General features: G+C 42.0%; 1 protein-coding gene across 1 annotated transcript; it reads right to left on the bottom strand.

Annotated features, from left to right (window-relative positions):
• Positions 1 to 255: 255 nt before the first annotated feature.
• BDH2 (3-hydroxybutyrate dehydrogenase 2) lies at positions 256 to 22,320 on the bottom strand. The gene is made up of 9 exons (XM_060247340.1): positions 22,234 to 22,320; positions 21,260 to 21,338; positions 18,146 to 18,242; positions 17,122 to 17,230; positions 14,013 to 14,073; positions 4,894 to 5,007; positions 2,265 to 2,323; positions 1,720 to 1,812; positions 256 to 1,368 (listed from the first exon to the last, which is right to left on the bottom strand). Exons 1-9 carry the CDS (start codon positions 22,303 to 22,305, stop codon positions 1,315 to 1,317), a joined length of 738 nt encoding a protein of 245 aa, XP_060103323.1. The 5' UTR covers positions 22,306 to 22,320; the 3' UTR covers positions 256 to 1,314.
• Between the last annotated feature and the right edge of the window lie 942 nt (positions 22,321 to 23,262).

The raw sequence follows: 23,262 nt of genomic DNA, 5'->3' as shown, positions 1-23,262 counted from the left end.
CCCACTCCCCAGCCATGTACTGATTCTTTATTACTGGGGACAGCAGCATCACAAACTTGCTAGCAGGCTACAGTGGAAGTGGTGCTGATTGGTACCACAGTGATCAGAGTTACACACTTTTATAAAAAGGAATATGCTTGTTTAACTTAAATACCTCATTCTGCAGTTTGTATAAATTATGCAGAGACATTAACGTATCTTGCAGAGCTCTCACTGAAATTTGTGTACAGTTATATACACACAATATATATACTGGGAAAGCATTTTATTGGTTCTATCAAGTAATCAATAAAAGTAATTTTGTTTTTAAAAGCATGATCAGACTTTGCTCCATTTTAATATTTCTGATTGAATAGTCAGAGAAAAATGTGCTGTTTGTTGCCCCCTTTCTCTTTTATAGTTAAGTTAGATGCAAGTACCAGTGTGGGAATAGGAGTCAGGCATTTTCTAATGAACAAAACACAAACTAGAAAAAGCTAAGTGGTGGATGTATGCATGCAGAAAGGGTGTCTTACTGCTATTCATTACTATTAAAAGCCAGGAATGTGTGTCTGCAGTGGGTTTTTACAGCAGTGCATAGCCTCTAAGTAGTAAAGATGAAATAATCCCGCCCCCCAGTGCAGATAAATTGAGGAAAGACTGGCTTTGTGCACAATGAGTTGTGTCCAGTGTTCCCTCTAAGCTGAGTTAGAGTGAGCTAGCTCAGTTTTTTACCCTCTGGCTCACACATTTTTGTCTTAGCTCAGGAAGGATGGCCCCCCCGAGTAAACTAATTTATGCAGTAGCCAAATCGCTGGCTCACAACATTCATGCCAGTAACTCACAAAGTAGAATTGTTACTCACAAGTCACCACAACTTAGGGTGAGCATTGATTGTGTCACAGTTAACATCCAATGAGTGACTACGACATTCAGCTCACTACATTCTGCATAGCAACGGACGTGGAAAATGTGATCTTTTTGCAACAGAAGGACACAGCAAGAGAGGGAATGTGAGGGGCTGTGGCTCTTTTGCCTGCAGGTCTTAGGTTCAAGCTCCAGCATCTCCAGTTAAAAAGCTGCAGGCAACATAAAATGTGCAGGCCGCACACCACAAAGAAATGAACAAGCATGTATAGCGCAAGAAAAGAGTGGAAAAGAAGGCTCGGCACCTACCAGATAACTGACAAATCAGGTGGGAGAAGGGAATCAATCATTTTTAGCCATTAAGAGTGCCAGCAGCACTGAGATGTCTATTAGAGTGTAAGCAGTTTTGCTTTTCTGTTCTCCAAAGGGCACTTTGCCATTTGCATAAGGACTCTTCAGAAAAGTAAGTCACAGGTTCCAGCCACCATCAATGATGCATTCATTGCCAGTCACATAGGCTGACTGGGGGGGAAAAAACAGAATAGGGATGGTTAGATAACATAGAATTGAAGTGATAGTGCCAAATAAAATGGAACAGAGACGAACTGTGTCATAAGCTGTTTTGGGATCTCGCTGGGAAGAAAAGTAGAGCGTAAATACTTAAATGTAGCATTAATTGGTACCAGAATTTGCAGAAATTAATCATACTAAACTCGATTCCCTAATCCATATGATGTATTGTGAAAGGGAATGAAATGTTACAATAAACACAAAAATATATTTTAGTAGCAGTAGCCAACTTGAACTACGCTTAACAGGCACCACGCCAGACAGCTTGTTGTAACACTTTGGTCTCAACCCCCCAAAACTTACTTCATCAGAAGCCAGATAGACAAAAAGCTGGGCTATTTCTTCAGCTGTACCAAGCCTGCCCATCTTTTGTCTGGCCACCATGTCCTTCAGCGCCTGGAGATTTTAAAAAAGAAGCATTCCCTGTTTAAGTGCTTCTAGCTTTAGAGTACAGTCTGTGGTGTCAATTTCATTCACAAGATACCATTCAGAAACACACACGTTAAAGGCAACTCAAGATCTTGAAATGGAAGAGCCAGGAGTCATAAGTCTATGAAAAAAAAGCAACATTAGAAGTGGTTCTCAGGGAACTGCATTGTAAGCTGCAGTTCCCAGTGGGCAAAAGACTCTCTTCTTGCCAGTGTGCAGGAATGTGTCCTCAATTAACACATTTTCCAAGAAAGATGGTGGTGGTTGTTTTGCAAGGACACTCAATGAAGTCAGTGCAGTGAATGGCTTATGATCTACATTCTAGAGAGGTCAAAACAAATACAGTGTTTGATGCAGCCCACTGAGAACTACGTTCCTGCAGTGTGTACTTGACATCAATAATTAAATGGACTGCCCACCTTTTCAGGATTAGGCCTGGCCTGGATTCGCTCACGTAGAGAAGGAGTGTCAACAGTACCTGGGAAAATATTCAAACATCAGTACTGATCACAAATCCCCATATTGGAAGTCAGCACAGATTGACCTTCATATTAAAAAAAAATCACCTGAAAATGTGTTATTTTTAGTACAGTGGGTTGTATGTGACATGAACATAGCTCAACTGAACAAGCACTTAAAGTTATCCTTCTGAGTTCATTTTCCACAAAGTGCTTCAGAGGGTAGCAGCATTGGTCTGCAGCAGAAAAACTGGATTCGAGTCCAGTAGCACCTCAAAGATCAATAAGATTTTAGGGGCATGAATTTTTGAGAGTCAAAGCTCTTTGAATCTTGTTGGTCTCCAAGGTACTACTAGTGGACTTGAATTTAGCTAATTTTCCTTAAGCATTCCTAGTGACGAGCTGAACAGACAGGGACATATTGGCTGATCCTTAGGAATGTTAAGGCATGGTAGATCTCGTCTCCTGTGCAAAAGAGAGAGCAAGCCTAACTGACCTTGAAGTCCTGCTTCCATACCTTATAGAAAGGCACAAGTCAGATTCTGTTTCTGGGAGATTTGGTCCTATAAGCTGCCTGGAACGCAGGATTGCTTGGGAATCTCTGCATTCTTTGGATGAAGAGCAAGGTATAACTGCATGAAGATTAAATTTAATTTAATTATATGGATAACCAGGGTGTGTGTCTGTGTTGCCATCATAAAGGAAACACATAAAGGAAAATATAGTGGTGGAATGTGCCATCGAGTCACAGCTAACTTATGGGGACTCTGTAGGGATTTTAAGGCAAAAAATGAACAGAAGTGGTTTGCCACTGCTTGCCTCTGCATAGTAACTCTGGACTTCCTTGGCAGTCTCCCAAGGCTGCCCCCGCCAAGCTTCTGAGGCCTGATGAGACTGGGCTAGCCTGGGCATACTCACCCTTAATGTGGATCACCTGCAAGGTTTTGTTTTCTCTTGCCCAAAATACTTGACACCCTTCGGAAATCAGCCATGTGTGATCATGACCCTTGCTGTTCCTGGTTGCTAAAATCTGCTACAGAAGCAATTGGCCTGCTGTGTCTGCCTAGGGTATGTATCACTGTGGCAGTTCCCATAGCTGTGGAGGACACTGTGTTAAGGTCTGTCTTAAAGTAACCTTTCCCAGACACTAATCTTACTGATTTCAGCTGATGTCCAGTATCCCATACCTGCATGATGATAAAAGGACAGGTCCTCTTGTGGATCAAAAACTGGCTGAGTAATAGGAAGCAGAGAGTGCGTATAAATGGGCAGTCTTCGCAGTGGAGGACGGTAAGCAGTGGGGTGCCGCAGGGCTTGGTACTGGGTCCCATGCTCTTTAACTTGTTCATAAATGATTTAGAGTTGGGAGTGAGCAGTGAAGTGGCCAAGTTTGCGGATGACACTAAATTATTCAGAGTGGTGAGAACCAGAGAGGATTGTGAGGAACTCCAAAGGGATCTGTTGAGGCTGGGTGAGTCGGCATCAATGTGGCAGATGCGGTTCAATGTGGCCAAGTGCAAAGTAATGCACACTGGGGCCAAGAATCCCAGCTACAAATACAAGTTGATGGGGTGTGAACTGGCAGAGACTGACCAAGAGAGAGATCTTGGGGTCGTGGTAGATAACTCACTGAAAATGTCAAGACAGTGTGCGTTTGCAATAAAAAAGGCCAACGCCATGCTGGGAATTATTAGGAAGGGAATTGAAAACAAATCAGCCAGTATCATAACGCCCCTATATAAATCGATGGTGCGGTCTCATTTGGAGTACTGTGTGCAGTTCTGGTCGCCGCACCTCAAAAAGGATATTATAGCATTGGAGAAAGTCCAGAAAAGGGCAACTAGATTGATTAAAGGGCTGGAACATTTTCCGTATGAAGAAAGGTTGAAACGCTTGGGACTCTTTAGCTTGGAGAAACGTCGACTGCGGGGTGATATGATAGAGGTTTACAAGATAATGCATGGGATGGAGAAAGTAGAGAAAGAAGTACTTTTCTCCCTTTCTCATAATACAAGAACTCGTGGGTATTCGATGAAATTGCTGAGCAGACAGGTTAAAACGGATAAAAGGAAGTACTTCTTCACCCAAAGGGTGATTAACATGTGGAATTCACTGCCACAGGAGGTGGTGGCAGCCACAAGCATAACCACCTTCAAGAGGGGTTTAGATAAAAATATGGAGCAGAGGTCCATCAGTGGCTATTAGCCACAGTATGTGTGCGTGTATAAATATATATATATATATATATATATATATATATATATATATATAAAAAATAATTTTTTTTGGCCACTGTGTGACACAGAGTGTTGGACTGGATGGGCCATTGGCCTTATCTAACATGGCTTCTCTTATGTTCTTACGATGTGTTTTGGTAATACCAACAAAAGTTTGGTAACATCATCCTGAAAAGAAGTTTCTACCTCGATTTGTTTCCACACCTATTCAAAGGCTGTCAATTTTTCTTTTTAAAGAACTACCAAAGTCTTAGCTTATATGAATGAAACAAACAAACTGGATATCCTTCATTCTTGATCAGCAAAGTTGTGAGTTTTCCAGTCTATCAAAGGGCAGACACAACCACGCTTACCAGGGCAAATACAGTTGCATCTGATGCCTTGATCAACGAAGTCAGCTGCAACGGACTTGGTGAGACCAATGACTGCAGCCTTTGAGGTGCTATAGACACACCGATTGGCAACTCCTAAGAGGGATCAGGATTAAAGCAATGAGGAAACACATCATGCTTGAGCGAAAGATAATGTTGCATCTCTCTAGAGCAGTGGCCCCCAACCTTTTTGACACCAGGGACCAGTTTTGTGGAAGACAATTTTTCCACGGACCGGTGGGGGTGCTGGGGTTTTTGTTGCCCATCCCTGTCCCCCATGGGGGTCTTCAAATGAGGGATAGGCAAAGGTCACTGCCGCACTACCCCTTCCGCCCACCCAGAACCTGGGCAAATGAAAGAGGTGGTGCTTTGGAGTGAGGCTGCACTGCCTCTTTTGTGCCTCTTTCGTCTGCCGGGGATACGGGTAGGCGAAAGAGGTGGTGCGGTGTCTCTGCCTCACTCCATGGCCCAGTTGTCAACAGGCCACGTACCGGTACTGGTCCACGGCCCAGAGGTTGGGGACCCCTGCTTTAGAGGCTCCTGCCTGCTTTCTCACTGACTTCATCTGAACAGCCAGGAGATGCTCTGAATTTCTTCGATTTAAACAAATTTTATTAATCTGCAACATATTGTTACTATATTCTAAAAGAAAATTAAAGACATTACGTTATGAGAACAATACATCGCACTTTTCACCCCTCCTCCTCTCCCCCCCTTTTCTTGACCTCCGCCAGTGTTTCTTAAAATTAATTAAAAAAATACAAAGTAATTTTATCAAAACAAGAATCTTCATTTTAAACTAAAGTCTGTAAATCCATCTTTACTTTTTCTTAGACCTTTAATTCTGGAAAGTTATTTTTTTTCAACCAAATTTTTAGTCCATTATTCCAACACAGTTCAATTTTTATCAAAAATCACTAAATATCCCTTTACCTTCCAATGTTTTTCAACATATTTTTGAAATTTCTCCCATTCCTTTCTAAATTTCTCCGTATCATAGTCTTTTAAAATTCTTGTAAGTTTATCCATTTCACTCAAAGAAATAATTTTTAAAATCCAATCCCATTTTTCTGGTATTTTATCTTGCTTCCATAACTGCGCATATAATGTCCTTGCTGCTGAAAGCAGATACCACACCAACGTTCTATCTTGTTTCGGAAAACTTTCTATTTGTAATCCCAACAAAAAAGAGTCTGGAGACCTCTTAATGTCATAGCCTAAAATTTTTGACATTTCTTGCTGGATCATTCTTGCCAAAATTGCTTTGCCTTTTCACAAGTCCACCACATATGGTAGAAAGATCCTTCATGTTTTTTACATTTTCAACACCTGTCTGACAACTGATTGTTCATTTTTGCCAGTTTTTTAAGTGTCATATACCATCTATATAGCATTTTGAAATAATTTTCTTTAATATTATAACATGTTGATATTTTCATAGAGTTCTTCCACAAGTACTCCCATGATTCAATTTGTATTTCTTTGTTAAAATTAATTGCCCATTTAATCATTTGAGATTTAACAACTTCATCTTCTGTAGACCACTTCAATAATAATTTATAAATTCTTGAAATCAATTTTTCATTTTCTCCCAACAGCATTTTTTCCAATTCTGTTTGCTCTTGTCTAATACCTTCGCTTTTAATATCCTGTTCCACCAAACTCTTAATTTGTTGCAGTTGAAACCAATTATATTTATACTGTAATTCTTCAATTGATTTTAAGTTCCACCTTTCCTCCCTGTATATTTAATAGTTGATTGTACGTTAACCACATCCCTGCATCAGTTTCTGAAGATAATTTTATTACTTCCAATCAATTTTGGATCTAATTCTTGTTTAACATAAAAAATTACGCCCCTTTTTTTCTCCTTAGCCAAGGAGAAAAATTCTTTACCCAATTGTTTATTCCATAAAAATTTGTAATCCAATTGTCTGATATGTACTTCTTGTAGACAAATTATATTACATTTTTGTTTCTTGATCCATTGAAACGTAGCCTTTCTTTTTTGCGGTGAATTTAGTCCATTTACGTTCCAAGATATTAATTTGTAATCCATAATGGTTCTTCTCTTTATTCTGTATCCCCAAATCCCCTATTTTCTTAAAAAAACTTCCTCAGTTCCAGTACATTTGTAATTATAATCCTTTTCCCTCCATGTTCAAAACTTAGACCTTCTGGCAGTATCCATCTGTATCTCACTTCCATGTTCCGCAACTTGTCAGTTAACTTTTTGTATAGTCTTCTGTCACTTATGACTTTTCTTGGCAACTCTTTCATGATTCTTACTCTACTTCCCTCAATTTCCAATATTTTTTCAAACTGCTTTTTTAAGATCTTTCCCACCATGTCTCTTGTAATGAATTTAATTACCACATCTCTTGGTAATTTGTTTTTCTTGGCATACAGGGAATTAACCCTATATATATAATCATACAGGTAACTAGATTCATCAGCATCCATCTCCAAAAACGCAGCAATAATTCTTATTATATATGTCCTTAAATCAGATCCTTCATCTTCAGGTACTCCTCTCAAACGAATCTGGTTTTTCATTAACTTGCAATCTTGCAGAGCAGCTTTCTCCTGCAATTTATTAATCATGGAATCTTGATCTTTCACCTTATTTTCAACCACATGTACTTTATTTAACGTTGTTTGTGAGTCCTTTCTGAGATCTTTTTTTATTTCTGACTTTACCACCTCTAGTTTTTTTACTACTTGCTTTTTATTCTCTGTTATTAACTCCTTCATCACTTTGATCAGTCTTGCCTCCATGGCATCTAGTTGTTCTTGTATTTTAGGCACCTTCCCCTCCTCAAGTGAAGCAGTCCTTGCACGTGTCTGTTTTGGCAGCCTCTGCTCTGACATTCCTCTCCCCTCACTGCCAAAATAAGCTTTCCAATTGATCTCTCCAAATTAAAAATACACCACTGGATTTTATAGTTTGGGAGATGCCCTTTCCAATGCTCCCAAAATCGCCGTTCTCAGGGCTTCCTAGCCCAAGTTATTAATTTTTAAAGTCTTTAAAATAAACAAAAAGGCGGCCGCGATTTTTCTAACCTTTTTAAAATTCTCTTTTTCTCCAAAAGGCCACCAAAAATTAACACCACTTATATATTCCAATATATTTCACTCTAAAGTGATGATATCTGCCGGCTCCAATAACTTTTAAAGTCCCGTTTTTTTTTCTTTCAATTTAAAAAATTATTTTGACCTTCCTTTAATGACCGCCACAATTTGTCTATGATTTTCCAGTCCTAAAGAAGGCCAGGAGGTCTTTAAATTCCCTTCTTCCAATGGCCTCTTCCTGCTTTTCTTGCCACAAAGTCCTGTTCTCAATGGTTGAAAGATCTTGCGTTACAATTTCTGCATCACTTCCTGTGAAGTCTTCCAGCTCAGCAACTCAGTGACGATGGGTTTTTTTTAACACAAATTGCAAGTATTCCAAACATAAGTTGTTTTTCAGCTTTTAACTTTGCTTCTAAATCTCCAAAAAGTTCCAAAATTACCCCCTTCTCTTGTTTATAACTTTGGAATTTTGTAGCTAGGTCCAAATTTTAATCTTTATCTCATATAAAGTTGATTTTAGTCCCGGAGTGAACGATCTCCTTACCTTGCAGCCAAATTTAACCTCAAGACAGTTCTCTCCAAAGATGATTATTTAGAAATTGAAATAGTCCAAAGAAGGCTTGAATCTTGATGAGTTTAAGTCAACGACCACGGAGACCCTTTGTAGACACTGGAATGCGATTCTTCGATGGGGACTCTTCAAAGCCTAAAAGGAACCCCACTGGGACTTCTCGTCAGCCAAAGTAAATCCCCTCAGAATTCTTCCATGCATGTCTTGGCCTTTTCCCTCACTGAGAAAAGTAGGCAGCAGGCGTTGGGGTTGCCTTCTCTGCCCAGAACAAAGGCTCCAGTCCGCTCCTCTTTGAGAAGCGGCTCAACTCTCCATGATCCAACCCTGGAAGTCCAAGATGCTCTGAATTTCTTACAAAAAGTTTTTTTTCTAAGATTTCAGGGGTCCCTCTTACAAATATTTCTGGGTTTTAATTCCATGGAAGTTACTTTGCTTTTGCATTGCATCCATATTAAAAATGATGTCTGTTTAGTCTATGTTTCCTCCATGGGTTTGTTCCTCATGTTTTTCTTATTCTTACAGATGCTGAGAGGTCATCTCATTTGGCCTCTGCCTGGGTCCTCCTGTAAGGGCTCATTTGGGTATAAAACTTCAAAGAAAAATGACCACTGTAAACACTCAGCTGTCCACCAGCATACATATTTAAATACACTTTGCTAGTAGTCCTCTTCTTCCACAGGGCTAAATCAGCAGGCTTGACGCAACCTTTTAGTATCCATACTGCAAGGCTTTAGTACATTTGATTCTAGATTGTAGCCTTGACTCTAAAGATGAAAACTATGTCTTAAAATGGAGGTTGGCGTTACTTTTAAACTCAAAAGCATCTGGGGGTCCCAGAAGCTTTCCCCAAGGGCGTGAGAGAAAAAGATGACAACTGGGGCTATTTTAAGATTTTAAAAAACCTTCCATTAAGGAAAGGGTTAAACACAGTGTTTCCCCCACTCCTTCAGCCTCAAGTCTTGACTGCCAACCTTCAATGTAGCATGGTCATCTAGAAATCAAATCTAGGCAAGTTACAGGAAACAGCATGTAATATGTGGTTTAGTACTAAAGAAGGCACTCTACCCAAAATTTGCTGGCCTGGAGGACCAAGTTCACATGAAACTCTTCTAAAATTGTATATATATATATATATTTTTATATATATATTCATCATTTATTGAAATTAGTATATGTAACAGATCCATAGTAATAATAAATATTTAACAATTAAACAAACAAAAAATTACGTAGTTCACAATTATCCACTCATCCAGCACCCTGTGACCCGTCACCCTTGTTGCCCATACTTATCTATCTCTGCCTATTGTATGCCTAATACTTGATATAGCTCTCTGGACCACCTTGGCCCCCACAGCCTAGAGGGAACTATGTTCAAATTCACATCCCGGACCCTGTAAATTATTGACAGCCGCCAAAAACGGTGCCCAAATGTCCTCGAATTGTTGTTGTTGCATCATTCGTCGGTAGACCAGCCTTTCATCCACCGCCAATCGCAGCATGTCCTCCAGCCATTGCGCTACGGTTCCTGAAAATTCCGTTCTCCACATCTGCATGATTATCCTCTTTGCCGTCATCAGTGCCCGAAATCCCCAATATCGCTGTGGGCGAGACAACACCCATGCTGACGGGAAGTAGTTTAAAAGAACTTGCATGGCTGTGAATCTGTGCTGAGCTCCCAATACGCGGTTTATCCACCTGAGTATATCGCCCCAGAAATCAAGCAGCACCGGGCATGACCAAATCATGTGGCTTAGCCCCGCTTCACCTCCCTGGCATCGCCAACATGCTGGTGAAGTCAAGAGGTTAAATTTGTGTAGTCGAACAGGTGTCCAGTAAATACGGAAATGAATTTTTTGCTGAATTAATATCAAGCGTTGATCTTTAGAAACTTTTCGGATCGCCCTGTTGATTGTGAACCATTGGAATGGTAGAATACTAAGGTTCAGTTCATCTGCCCATTTTACCCGTAATTCTTCAATTAACTGTTGTTGTTGCGTCCCATATCGAAAGTACGTGTACAGGGCTTGCACTGGATTATCTTGCTGCCATGTCCGCCTTAATACAGCTAAAAGGGATGGTGGATCAGGGGCAGCCAAGGCATCCGGACCCAGCAGCTGCGTCAGCGCCATCTTTATTTGGTAATAATGTAGCCATTGGTTAGATTCAAGATTATACTTGTCTTGAAACTCCTTAAATGTCCAGAATTCTTCTCTGTTTGGGTCTCGTAGATGATCAAGAGTTGTTATCCCTTTTTCAATCCAACCCTTCCAAACCACTTGGCACCCTCCGATCCTCAATTCTGGGTTTCCCCAAAGAGTCATTGATCCATGTAAGAAGGCGTTAAAGCCTTGCTTGGACCCTATTAGCTGCCATAATCGCCTGGTGGCCTGAATTGCTGGAAGCAATACTTCCCCTTGGTAGTGCTTCGAACCCAAAACCTCTAGCGTAGAAAGAGGGGCCACTGTTGAAGCCTCGAGGGCCACCCAGTCTGGAGATTCCTTCCCTACATCTTGCCTCCACTTACTAACACTTGCCAACATATAGGCCCTATGGTATACACTTAAGTCTGGCATACCAAAGCCACCTTGATCAATTGGGAGCTGGAGCCTAGCCAAGGAAAGTCGTGGCCTTTTCCCTTCCCACAAGAAGTTTGTTATTAGAGTATTGACTCTTTTAAACCACTTCTGCGGAATATACTGATGGAGACCTCGGAGAACATAAAAGAAGCGGGGGAATGTAACCATCTTAAGGGCATTCACTTTACCCCACAATGACAATGGGATGGGTTTCCATCGGGTGAAGTCAGCTTGTGTTTTCTCCAGGAGCTTTCTAAAATTCATCCCCACTAAGTTTTGACTTCGATTGGGAATTTGTATTCCTAAGTATTGAATCGAGTCCTCCTGAAGTCTAAACCGCCTTCCAACTGCCTCAGGAATCTTCTTACCGCCCACTTGGAGTACCTCAGTTTTCCCCCAATTCACTTTGTAGCCTGCAAGTTGGCCGAATTCTTCAGTAAGCTTAATAATTGCTGGAAAAGAGGACTCTGGCTCAGTCACCATCAAAAGGGCATCGTCTGCATATAACAGAATTTTAAATTCGCTGAGACCGTGCTTCATACCATATATGTTCGTCCTTTGGCGCACCGCCTGGGCGAGAGGCTCAATGCAGATGTTGAACAGGAGTGGGGAAAGCGGACACCCCTGTCTTGTGCCGCATGCCAGATCGACTACTCCAGACTGCTCTCCATTGACTCTAATTCTCGAGGTCGCATTCTGATATATCAACTGGGTCCACCGAAGGAATTCTTCCGGAAAGCCCAGGTATGTCATCGTCTTCCTCAGGAACCCTCTGTCCACACAATCAAATGCCTTCTCAGCATCAATAGAGATTAGAAACGCAGATTCCGGCTTCTCATTATAAGTGGCTATTAAGTCAGTAATTAACCGAACATTATCAGCTCCCGAGCGACCTCTGATAAAGCCTGCTTGAGCTCTGTTCACCACCGAAGCTATTACTGATTGAAGGCGTTGTGCTAATATAGCCGTCAGTATCTTGTTGTCAACATTTAACAAGGATATTGGGCGATAGCTTGAACAGAGATATGCGGGCTTCCCCGGTTTAAGAATCAGTGTAATCCAAGCCGCATTAAATTCTTTTGAAGGCATACCTTTGTCAAAAATTGCTTGATATGTCTTCAGCAACTTAGGAGCTAAGATATCCCTGAATCGGAAATACCAGACCGGAGAGTACCCATCTGGCCCCGGGGCTGAACCATGTCGAAGTGATTCTAATGCAGCCGTTACCTCATCCAATCTTAGGGGAGCTGAGAGGATCCTTTGAGCCTCTTCCGACAGTTGTGGTAAGTCAAGTTGACGTATAAAGGCGTCCTGTTTGTCATCTACCTCTTTAACATGACCCTTGTACAGCTCTTGGTAAAAGAGGCGAAACTGGTCTGCTATTCCAGAAGGTGTAGCATGAACGCCTCCCCTGTCATCACTAATCTGAGTTACCCATCTCTCCTCCTGTTGGCCCTTTAACCTTGAGGCTAATATTTTCCCCTGCCTTTCGCCGAACTCCCAATACTGGTGTTTTATCTGGGCATATATAAGTTCAGACTTGCGCGACTTGAGCAAATTCAGCTGAAAAGTTAACTGTTGAATTTCCGTGTAGAGGGCTGGAGACGGATTCTGAAAGTGCTTTTCCCATAGGTCTTTAATTAACATCTCTAGCTCTTCCTCCCGTTGGGCTCGTTCTCGTTTCTTTGCTGTGGCATACGCAATTATACGACCTCTCATCACTGCTTTAAATGCTTCCCAAATGGTTAAGTAGTGGTCCACCGATCCTTCATTACTCTGGAAGAACTGTGGAATCTCCTTTTCCATCTGCGCACAAAAAACTGGATCATTAACTAGTGAGTTATTAAAGTACCATGTAGACTTCTTCTCAATCCGATTTCTCATATCCAGTTCCATGGTAACAGCATGGTGATCCGAGAAGGAAAATGGGCAGATTTGGGAATTCGTGACCAGGTGAAACCTTGACCTCGAAATCAGAAAGTAGTCAATCCTTGCCATACTCTGGTGGACGTGCGAGTAGTGAGTAAACCCTTTTTGGTCTTTATGCTGTTCTCTCCACACGTCTACCAAGCCTAACTCCTTCATTGCTGCTGTTAGCGCTGCCCAAGCCCTTGGGGACCTTAGATCTGACTTGGTGCTTCGATCTTTTTCATTATCTAGGACTAAGTTAAAATCTCCGCCCATAATTATCCATTCGAAATCCACTTTCATTAGAATAGAGACCACATCCTTAATAATGGCAGGATCATCCTTATTTGATCCATAAAAATTTACCAAGGCAAATTGTATATATAAAAGATACAAGAAGACTTGTATCTTCTCAAGTCTTAATACTCATGAAAAATACCAGGCAAAATACAATGCCTTGTGGAGAAACAGCAGCTATCTTTTGTGCTCTGAGTACATATCAGGAAGTTGATGTGTATATCTGCTGTATCGAAAATGAGAATTATCACCATTCTCACAATCAGAAAATACATTTTTTCCTCCTTGGGATGCATTCTGATATCCATGCAAACAGTAACATCTGAAAAGGCACTCAAATGGAGTATGTAATTCAGAGGGGTCCCATGTGATAATATGGCTAAAGCCCCAGAATAATCAGCAGCCATCTTCTACAATGATGTGTACTCAATTAAAGGCAACCCCAGGACCATGAAGCTTCCAAGGCAAGTGAATAAGCAGAGGTGGTTTGCTATCGCCTCCCTCTGCATAGCAGCCTCAGTCTTCCTTGGTGGTCTATCATCCAGGCACTAACCGTGACCAGCCCTGCTTAGGTTTCCAAGTGGTGACCAAATTGGGCTAGTGAGGGCTATTCACACTTAGATATGCCTTAATAAGGTAAACAAATACACAATATTAGAATGAAACTGACTGACCTTTGATGCTGGATGCCACAGAAGCCATGTTGATAATATTACCCGATTTCTGCTCAAGCATCTGTAAAACATGCCCCCCATGTTATACCATTAAGATAAGAGCATCTTGTTTTAAAATAGAGCTAAATGCTTTTGTCATGAATGTGTATCAAAGATATTGCTAGAGAGCAATCTGTTTCACATACAAACTGGTACATAAGCAGCGCTGCCAGATTAATATATATTTGATGTATAAAAGGAAAAACCAATTGTCTTATCCCATAAGTCTCTGTACCAGAAACCACATATTTACCCTGGCTGCCTAAATAGCACTGAAAATGTCAAGACAGTGTGAGATTGCAATAAAAAAGGCCAACGCCATGCTGGGTATTATTAGGAAGGGAAGTGAAAACAAATCAGCCAGTATCATAATGCCCCTGTATAAATTGTTGGTGCGGTCTCATTTGGAATACTGTGTGCAATTCTGGTCACTGCACCTCAGAAAGGAAAAAGTGCAGAAAAGGGCAACTAGACTGATTACAGGTTTGGAACACTTTCCCTACGAAGAAAGGTTAAAACGCTTGGGGCTCTTTAGCTTGGAGAAACGTCGACTGCGGGGTGACATGATAGAGGTTTACAAGATTATGCATGGGATGGAGAAGGTAGAGAAAGAAGTACTTTTCTCCCTTTCTCACAATACAAGAACTCGTGGGCATTCAATGAAATTGCTGAGCAGTTGGGTTAGAACGGATAAAAGGAGGTACTTCTTCACCCAAAGGGTGATTAACATGTGGAATTCACTGCCATAGGAGGTGGCGGCGGCTACAAGCATAGCCAGCTTCAAGAGGGGGTTAGATAAAAATATGGAGCAGAGGTCCATCAGTGGCTATTAGCCACAGTGTATGTGTGTGTGTGTGTGTGTGTGTATAAATAAATTTTTGGCCACTGTGTGATACAGAGTGTTGGACTGGATGGGCCATTGGCCTGATCCAACATGGCTTCTCTTATGTTCTTATTATGAGCTGTTCCAGGATAAGGTGGATATCTGAAACACCTTCCTGAAAATAGGTTAGCCTGATATGGTAAATAATTACTGAAATGTAAATGGTTGTTACTCAGAAGTCAGATGCTTTACAATATTAGACTTCATAATAAATCTGTATAAATTTATAAATCTGAGTAATAGGAGTCCTCTCTCCTATTACCCAGAAAAATCTTCCTAGAAAACCCATGGGAACAAAAGAGCACAGGTAAGCCATTACCTGACTTTGAACCACAACCCTGGTGTTCCTTTGCAATCTCCCATCCAAGGACTAACCATGACTGACCCTGCTTAGCCTCCACATTCTGACCAACTCAGGCTAGCCTAAGCTAGTCAGGCTGCTGTATTTCTTAGCCTAAGAAAAAGCACAGTCATGACAGTTGAAAATGTAAGAATATATTCACAATATACAATAAAGAACAGTGAATGAAAATCTGTCAGTATTTATAATGGGTCACAATTCAAATCCCATGTGTTTTGCATACAGAAATTACTTGCAGACTCGGATAAGTTCAACCAATGAGATGCACACAGTTCAAAGACAGTTCAAACTTGTCTATTTCAGGGAACTCCTGTTCCTTTTCATGTGCTGCAGTTGAAATGATGAACTTAATTCAGTGATCCCCGCACACAAAATTGCTGTGACTGAGTAACTAGCAAAACTATGCTGTTTCCCGAAGACTTCCTCAGGCATGTGTGCTTTTGGGATACATTTCTCAAAATTAGTCACTTCGAGTCCTGCAAAATGCTGGCATTCGCCAGACACATGGGATTTGAATTGTGACCCATTATAGATATTGACAGATTTTCATTCACTGTTCTTAATTGTATATTGTGAATATATTCTTACATTTTCAGCTGCTGTGGCTGTGAGCATTTTGGCTTTGCTTTTTCTTCTGTTACTGCACAGTTTCCTCTAGTTTGTTGTATTTCTTAGCCTGGCATTGATTTAATAGGATGAATTTTCTCTTCCCCTTTCTTGCATAAGCTGATTTTTCCCCTTGCTCACCTTCAAGATTTAAACTAACTCTTTACTAACATATACTTGTGCACATAAGCATGTATAGGTTTTTTTAATGGTACGCAATTACTTTTACCACCTTCACTCGCTCCACCAACTTAAGCCCTTCTTTGAAAGAGAAGCTATGGCCACTGTTACACATGTTCTGATCACCTCTTCAAGGGGCCACCTTTAGACACTGTAGAAACTTCAATTATGGCAAAATGCAGCAGGCTGCTGACTGGCATTAATTGTGAAAACCACAGTCAGTCTTATGAGATATACACAGGCTGCCATTCATATTCAAGCCCAATTTAAAGTGCTAGGCATTACCATTAAAGCCTAAAAGGCTTGGAACTAGGGACACCTGCCCATCAATTAGCCTTCTGAGGCCTTAATCCATTTTACGTCCATATTTGGAGGTCAGAGCAAAACTATGAGAGGCCTCTTCAGTTGTGACCCCTAATACTGGCAAGCTCTCCCCTTATCTGTTTTTCTGGTGCTGAGCTTGTTAAGTTTTCAGAGACAAGTGATACCAATGGGTAGGATCTATTGGAAGAGTTCACATGTAATGTTGGCTGAGCACATCTTTCCCTTTCCTCAGGCAACCTGTAATTTGTCCTGAAATTCTTCTTTGATCATTGTCAAAGCTTTATAACCAAAATGAATTGCAAGATAGGGCTCCCACAACCAAAGAGAATAAAGGAAAATAGCCTTTCCCCCCTCTCTTTCACAACGGTGAGTCATGGAACAGAAGAGAGAAAGTGATTTTACTTGTTGCTGCCACCCCCCTTCCCAAGGTGTATTTTGCATGTGAGAATTGGCCAATCCATACAGAGCAGTTGCATAGCAAACAATGGGAAAGATCCCTTCTGCCATCAGCTCCTTCTGTGAACTCTTCTGATGAATCCAGTCCATTAATTTCCCCTGGTATTTTGTGTTTGCAGTTCTAAAAAAATGGTCTGTTATAATTGCATCCAATACCATGTGTGATATAAGCTACCTCAAGAACCTGCAAGAGATGTGAAATGTGGGTTATACTTAGAAACAAGAAATAAAGACTAGAGAGGAAGGCAGGTTGGCCTTGCCTTAGGAAGGAATGCTTTGATCATCAGATACATGCTACGAACATTGACCGCCATTGTGAAGTCCCAGTCCTTTTCCTCACAATCCAAAATGGTTCCATGATGTACATACCTAGGATTGAAGACAGATGGAATAGGTTATTTTGATAACTTTGGAATCCTGGGCTTTCCACTCTGATCCCAAAGTGGGCTGACAATGGTTTACAAGGTGTAGTCACACATACTGAATGTCTCCATCTCCTGTAGCAGTTATACCCATAGGCATTCCCTCAAGGCTAGGTATTTGCATCCCTGTTTGCATAAACAGTTGCTGTCATACTAAGCAAACTCTAGCAAAGAATCTTGGTTAAGTAAGGGTGCTAAGAAGTTTCTGTTAAAGATTCTGTCTTCTCCACTCAGAACTACAAGTCATCTCGATAGGAGCCCTCTAAATGCACTGAGAAGGGCAGGGAGCAACAGTGTGCTGGCCCTACCATCTGCCTTGGCATGATTGTCAGCTTGTGAGCACAGCATCTATGCACACAGGAAGTGTCCACGCATACACTCCTTCACTGTAATTAAGAACATTTGGAAAGCAGTGTCTCCCATACACACAGGCACTTCCTCCATCCATAGGGATGCTCAAAAGCTAGTGGAGGTGAGGCCAGCATGCTTCTGCTCATTCTCTGTCAACTTGTAGACATGTCATGTATTCAATCTTCAAAATTCCTGGGCAGGGGGGAATAATTTAAACCTATATTTTCATTTTTCTTCTCTTCTGTACCTAGGGTTCCAAGGCCTTACAAGCAAAAGGGCTGGAGGCAGGGATACGGAGGAAGCATAATGTCAGCAACAATGGGTAGCTCTAGGAATTGCTCCAGGAAACTTTAGGTAAAACCACAGGGCTTCTGAGCTACCCCATGTTGCTTCTGGGTTTACCAAATGTTGCAGCATCACTGATGCTGAGTGGCTAAGATTAACATTTCTGTTGAAACCAAGACAAGATCAGGTCAACACAGGGGGATTAAAAGGTCACTGACCACATTACCCTGCAACATTACAGAGAACATCGATTTTTTTCACTTCCTTGGCCAAATTTTCAATCTGCCCTTTGTCGGTGACATCCAGCACCTGAACTTGAATGCCTATGAAAGATATTTAAACAACACATATACCATGATATTTGATGTTAGACTGTCCTAATCAAGAAAGATTAGCTGGCACATCACAAGTGGTAAATATGCATGTTATGCTGCTATTACTGGGCCATGATTCACCAAGCAATTAAGGCTAGCCTACTCGTTAGGGTCAATGGCCATAAGCAGAGGATGAGTGGCTACACATGCTTGGCAGATGTGGCAAGGAAAGACAAAGCATAAGCCACTCACATGTCTTCTATTTACACTTCCAGCATGAATAAAAAATGCATAAGAGGGGCTTTGTTCACTTCCTTTTCAGTCACAATTGGAGGGCACATGTGTCCTCATGGAAAATGCACAACTTTTACCTTTGAATATTACTTCAGGAACCAGGGTGTAAGCATGCTGTTACTTGAACCACCAGTTATGTTGTATGCAAAGCTATTTTGTTTGTAGTCTGCCTTTCTTACTGGGACTCAAAGAGGAATACACAGAATGTCAATACAATTAACAGCCCATGATGACATCTAGTAGACCATGCAATAAGATTTGACTTGTAGAAAACTGGAAACCAACCAGAGGTGAAGTATAGCACATGTATTAACATGAAACATTAAACAAAAGTAATAATCACAAAAATTACATAGTAGGAACCTACTTACAGGAACAGGCTGTACAAACTATACACTGTGGTATAGTCAACAATCCCTAACCCTTCACTCCAAGGGGTTTTTTTTCTGGATAATATTAACAGTGCAGCCTTGTTTCCTGTGCAAAAAGCCCTCTGAATAATTCAATTTTGCATAGCTTTCAAAAAGCCAGGAGACTGGAAATTCTCCTGACTTCATTCTGACTCCTGATGCCATTCCACAAGGCAAGGGCCAAAACAGAAAATGCATGTGTGTATGGGCAGTTGTTGATTTTGTCTATTTGCAGGTTGGCTCCCTGTTTGGGGTTCTAGCCAGGAGCTTCAAGGTCTGCGTAAATCCCAAGGAAATTATCCAGGTTTGCTTACAAAGAGATTTTAATAAGCAATGATCAAGCTTAGCAGGTTAAGCTCCCATCTGCTGGATCTTAAACAACCCCCTACAGTGGAACGTAGCAAACCCTGAGATGAGATGCATAGCTAAAGCTAAACATTTTATATCCTAATTACTGGCTACAAGTCAAGAAAACATTAATCAAGTTATCCCAAACACTAGATGAGTCAGGCCATCTACTGAGAGAAAACAAATCAGGCTTCCTAAATAAGAGCAGTTAACAAGCATGAAAGAGAAGAATATTTTCTTGGGAGCAGCCTGATGACCATCCCTTCATATAGGTCAAGGCAACTAAAGGTCAAGCACCAGCCTGAATCAAAGATGGAGTTATAGAGGCTATACACTCCTGCAGAAGGTCCTGCTAATTGGAGCACAAGGGGAGAGGTGGTCCTGCAGATACGAGGGACCAAGGTCATGGAGGGCGCTGTATGTACCGTATTTGCCGGCGTATAAGACGACTGGGCGTATAAAACGACCCCCCAACATTTCCACTGAAAATATAGAGTTTGTTATATACTCGTCGTATAAGACTACTCCCTCTTCCGCACACCTTCCACACACCAAATAAAAGGTAAAAGAACATCCGGCCCGCCCCTGCATCTCCCTGTGACCGGCACTAGTGCGCAAGTGCGCATGTGCGAGCTCTGCGTAGACAAGGGGCGGGCCGGAGCGCCGCTGCTTCCCGCCGAGCAGAACGGGCTGGTCACGCCAAAAAGGTTGGCACCCCTGTCTCGCTGCTGATGCTCGCCGCAGCCACGCTGATGACCCACCGCGGCCGCGCTGAATACCGCGCGATACTGGACGGTATGTAGAATGAGGTGGGCGGGCATCGGGAGGCCACTATGGGCACTGGGCAAGCATCGGAAGGCCACTATGGGCAGCTATGTCTATCGCAACTGAAGTGCACCCGGCGTATAAGACGACCCCCCCCACTTGGAGGCATGTTTTTCAGGGCAAAAAAGTAGTCTTATACGCCAGAAAATACTGTAATAGCTAATACCTTAAATTAGCTTTTTGAAGAATATGCACAGCATTACGTACTCAACTGTTCACACTCTAAGCCCATCGCTGGTGATAAATACATTATGCTGTTTTGCTGAGTCTTGCTGTAACAGTGTACAATTTATAAAAGGGAGATGAATTACAGCAAGAAAAACTGAGACCAGATTTATGGCAAAAACTGCCCCCCTCTCTTTAGGATTTTAGGCCCATCTAGACATCCTTGATGTCCATATAGTGAAATACTTTTGGTGTGCATCACTGGCAGTGTGCTGAATTTCCAGGAACCACTGTCTGTGTGTCAACTGCCATGCTCATTGCTGGTAGCCCAAAGGTCCTTAAATAGTATGATCAGGGAAGAACAGCACTCCTCTTTCATAACCATCAATGAAAATCTCATACTGTCATTTGAATTCAACAGCGCCATCTTCTGGAAGACATTCAAAGTATGCAAAAAGATTATGACAACTCCATATTTGTGGCTTGCTTTCTGATTAGTCAGTCATGCTTCAGCGCTTCCCATTCCAACAATTATGGAACAATGACAGAGCTCACCATGCACATCTGAATCGCTATGAATAATTTCCCTGTGCCGAACATGCATCTTCGCAGCTCAAGGTTAAAACTGTCCAAACCCAAATGCCCACAGCCGAATAACTGCTGTCAAGCTATTATACCTGGAAAATGCAGGTGACACAACATGCTATTAAACTGGTTTTTAAATCTCAGATTCATCTCCTGCCAGACCAAGTTACAAAAGGCTTCAGCTAAGTGTTCTAGCATTTAGAGATAAGAGGAATTACCAGGAAATTTGCTGGCAGTCAGTTTTTACAGGTAGATCCAACATGTGTTCATTTGAAAATATCACTGTGGTTCTTACATAAATGAGCCTAGAAATGAAACTTTAGCTAAGAGTGGAACTGCAGATAGGATGCTTCAACTTGAACTAAGGACACACAGGGTTCCAAAGAAATAAATATATACCTGGAAATGCTTCTAGTTCTCGAAGTTTGGACTCATTGACATCTGTAGCAATGACCTGGGCTCCTTCCTTAGCAAAGGCCTTGAAAGCAAAACAGTGTTAAAGCAGTGTTAAAATTTAGAGGTAATGAGTCACAGGCTGCTTTCTGCTTGCCATTCAGATCGTGGAGGTGGTTGGCCAAAGGACCAATGAAGGATTTGTTTTAGGGCTCTCCACATAATGCCCACAGAACTGGGAGAGACCAATGAATAAAAGAATGTACTTTGAAGGGTACAGTTCAGAATCAAACCCCTCCCTGTCTCTCCCCTGCACTGTCCAATATACCATCCACTATACGAAGCTATGTTTTGCTGAGTTAGACCATTGGTCATCTAACAGAGAACTGTTTACCGTGGCTAGAAGTGGCATTCCATGATACCTGGCAAAGAAAGATAATTTCCAGCCCATGAATTAGAGTCAGAGAACCACAGACTGACGCCAGGATGTTATGCTTATTTGCTATTAACAACTTCTGGTTAGTAAGCATCTACATAGTTTTTAAAAACAAGCTATTGATTAGCTGACATTAAAGAGAAAAGTGCTCCTTTCCTCTATTTATTGTAATGCACCAAGGAAACCATCTTGTGGTGTGTAGATGGGAGGTGAGTCAAGCTTGCAGTTATACCAAATGCATGAGCCTTAAATAAGATAGAGTGCTGCCAGTTATAACTCAGGTTACCAACTCTGGCTTGGGAAATTCATGGTGATTTGGGAGTGGAGCCCAGGGAGGGCAGAGTTTGGGCAGGGGAAGGACCTCAGTGGCCATCAAGTTCACCCTACTAGGGGAACTAATCTCTGTTGTCTTGGAGAGCTCCCAGTTGTAATTCTGGGAGCTCTCCAAGACTACAGCTGGAGGTTGGCAACTTTATTGAAAACATAGAAACAGTTGCATAGTCACACATAAGACAGGAAAACCAACTAATACTTCCAGACTTACAATGGCAGTTGCTCGGCCAATCCCTTGAGCTGCAGCAGAGAGTACTATAACCTTTCCATCAAGCCGTCCCATGGTAGAACCTGTGGAAATTTGATTATGGAAAGAAAATGGGGTTGCACTTACCTGTTTGTTGTTCACTGAGCAGCCTTCTGTGCAGACCCAACGGACTGCATGATTGCAGGCCAGCTGTGGAGAACAGCTTCCAAGCTTTCCTGAAGAAGTTTCTAGGATCTGGAGTGCTCCCCCTCCCCTCTGCCTATAGAGGTCCCTTTTCCTGCCCAAAGAGTCATATGACAGAGGCTTGTTAGCCCCAGGGCTGCTAGGCATGTGCTTCTCCTTCTCTTAAGTAGTTCATACCAAGCCTTCTGCTGCCAGTGTTCCAGCAGCTCCAGAGACCGGTGTGCGGGTGTATGAGAGGAAACCCATGGGGTCTTGTCTGACCCCAGGTCCTGGGCTTGGCCTGTTGCTTTCAGGTGGCAGCTCCTCTGTTGATCAGGGGCAGGGACTTCAGGAGCCCAGCTATCAGTGACTAATCGTGAGCTGGGACCTGCTTCTGTTGCCTACCTGTAGTACTCCTAGCATCATCATGACTGGCTGTCCCTGGCTTACCCATGATATCCTGTAGAGGTTTTCCAGCTTCTTTAATGATGCTGGTGTTGAGTCTGGCACAGTCCAGATGGGTAAAGCTATGCTCTGTATCCCTTGTACAGTGGGAGTGCCACAGGGCCTAAATCGGGGCTGTATAAGACCTTCATTATAGGGTTGGATGGCTGCAGCTCTGAAGCATTAAACTCTAGACCCAGGGCTTTTGCCAATCAGGTCAACTGCTCTGAATACATCATAAGGTCCTTTGTTGTACAGAGAGTTGACAGGTCAGTGACCGTATTGTCAAGAGATGGCACTGAAGTGCTCTCCGACCCTGCTTCTGATATTTGGTAAAGTTTGTCCTCACAGAACCATTATGGGGGATCCCCTGTCAGAGTGGTATTGGTACTGGTGGTACCATCTGGATCTTGTGGAATATTCTAC

The sequence above is a fragment of the Heteronotia binoei genome, chromosome 9, assembly GCF_032191835.1.
Source record: "Heteronotia binoei isolate CCM8104 ecotype False Entrance Well chromosome 9, APGP_CSIRO_Hbin_v1, whole genome shotgun sequence".
Lineage (NCBI taxonomy): Eukaryota > Metazoa > Chordata > Lepidosauria > Squamata > Gekkonidae > Heteronotia > Heteronotia binoei.
This window is presented reverse-complemented; position numbering and strand designations above follow the sequence as displayed.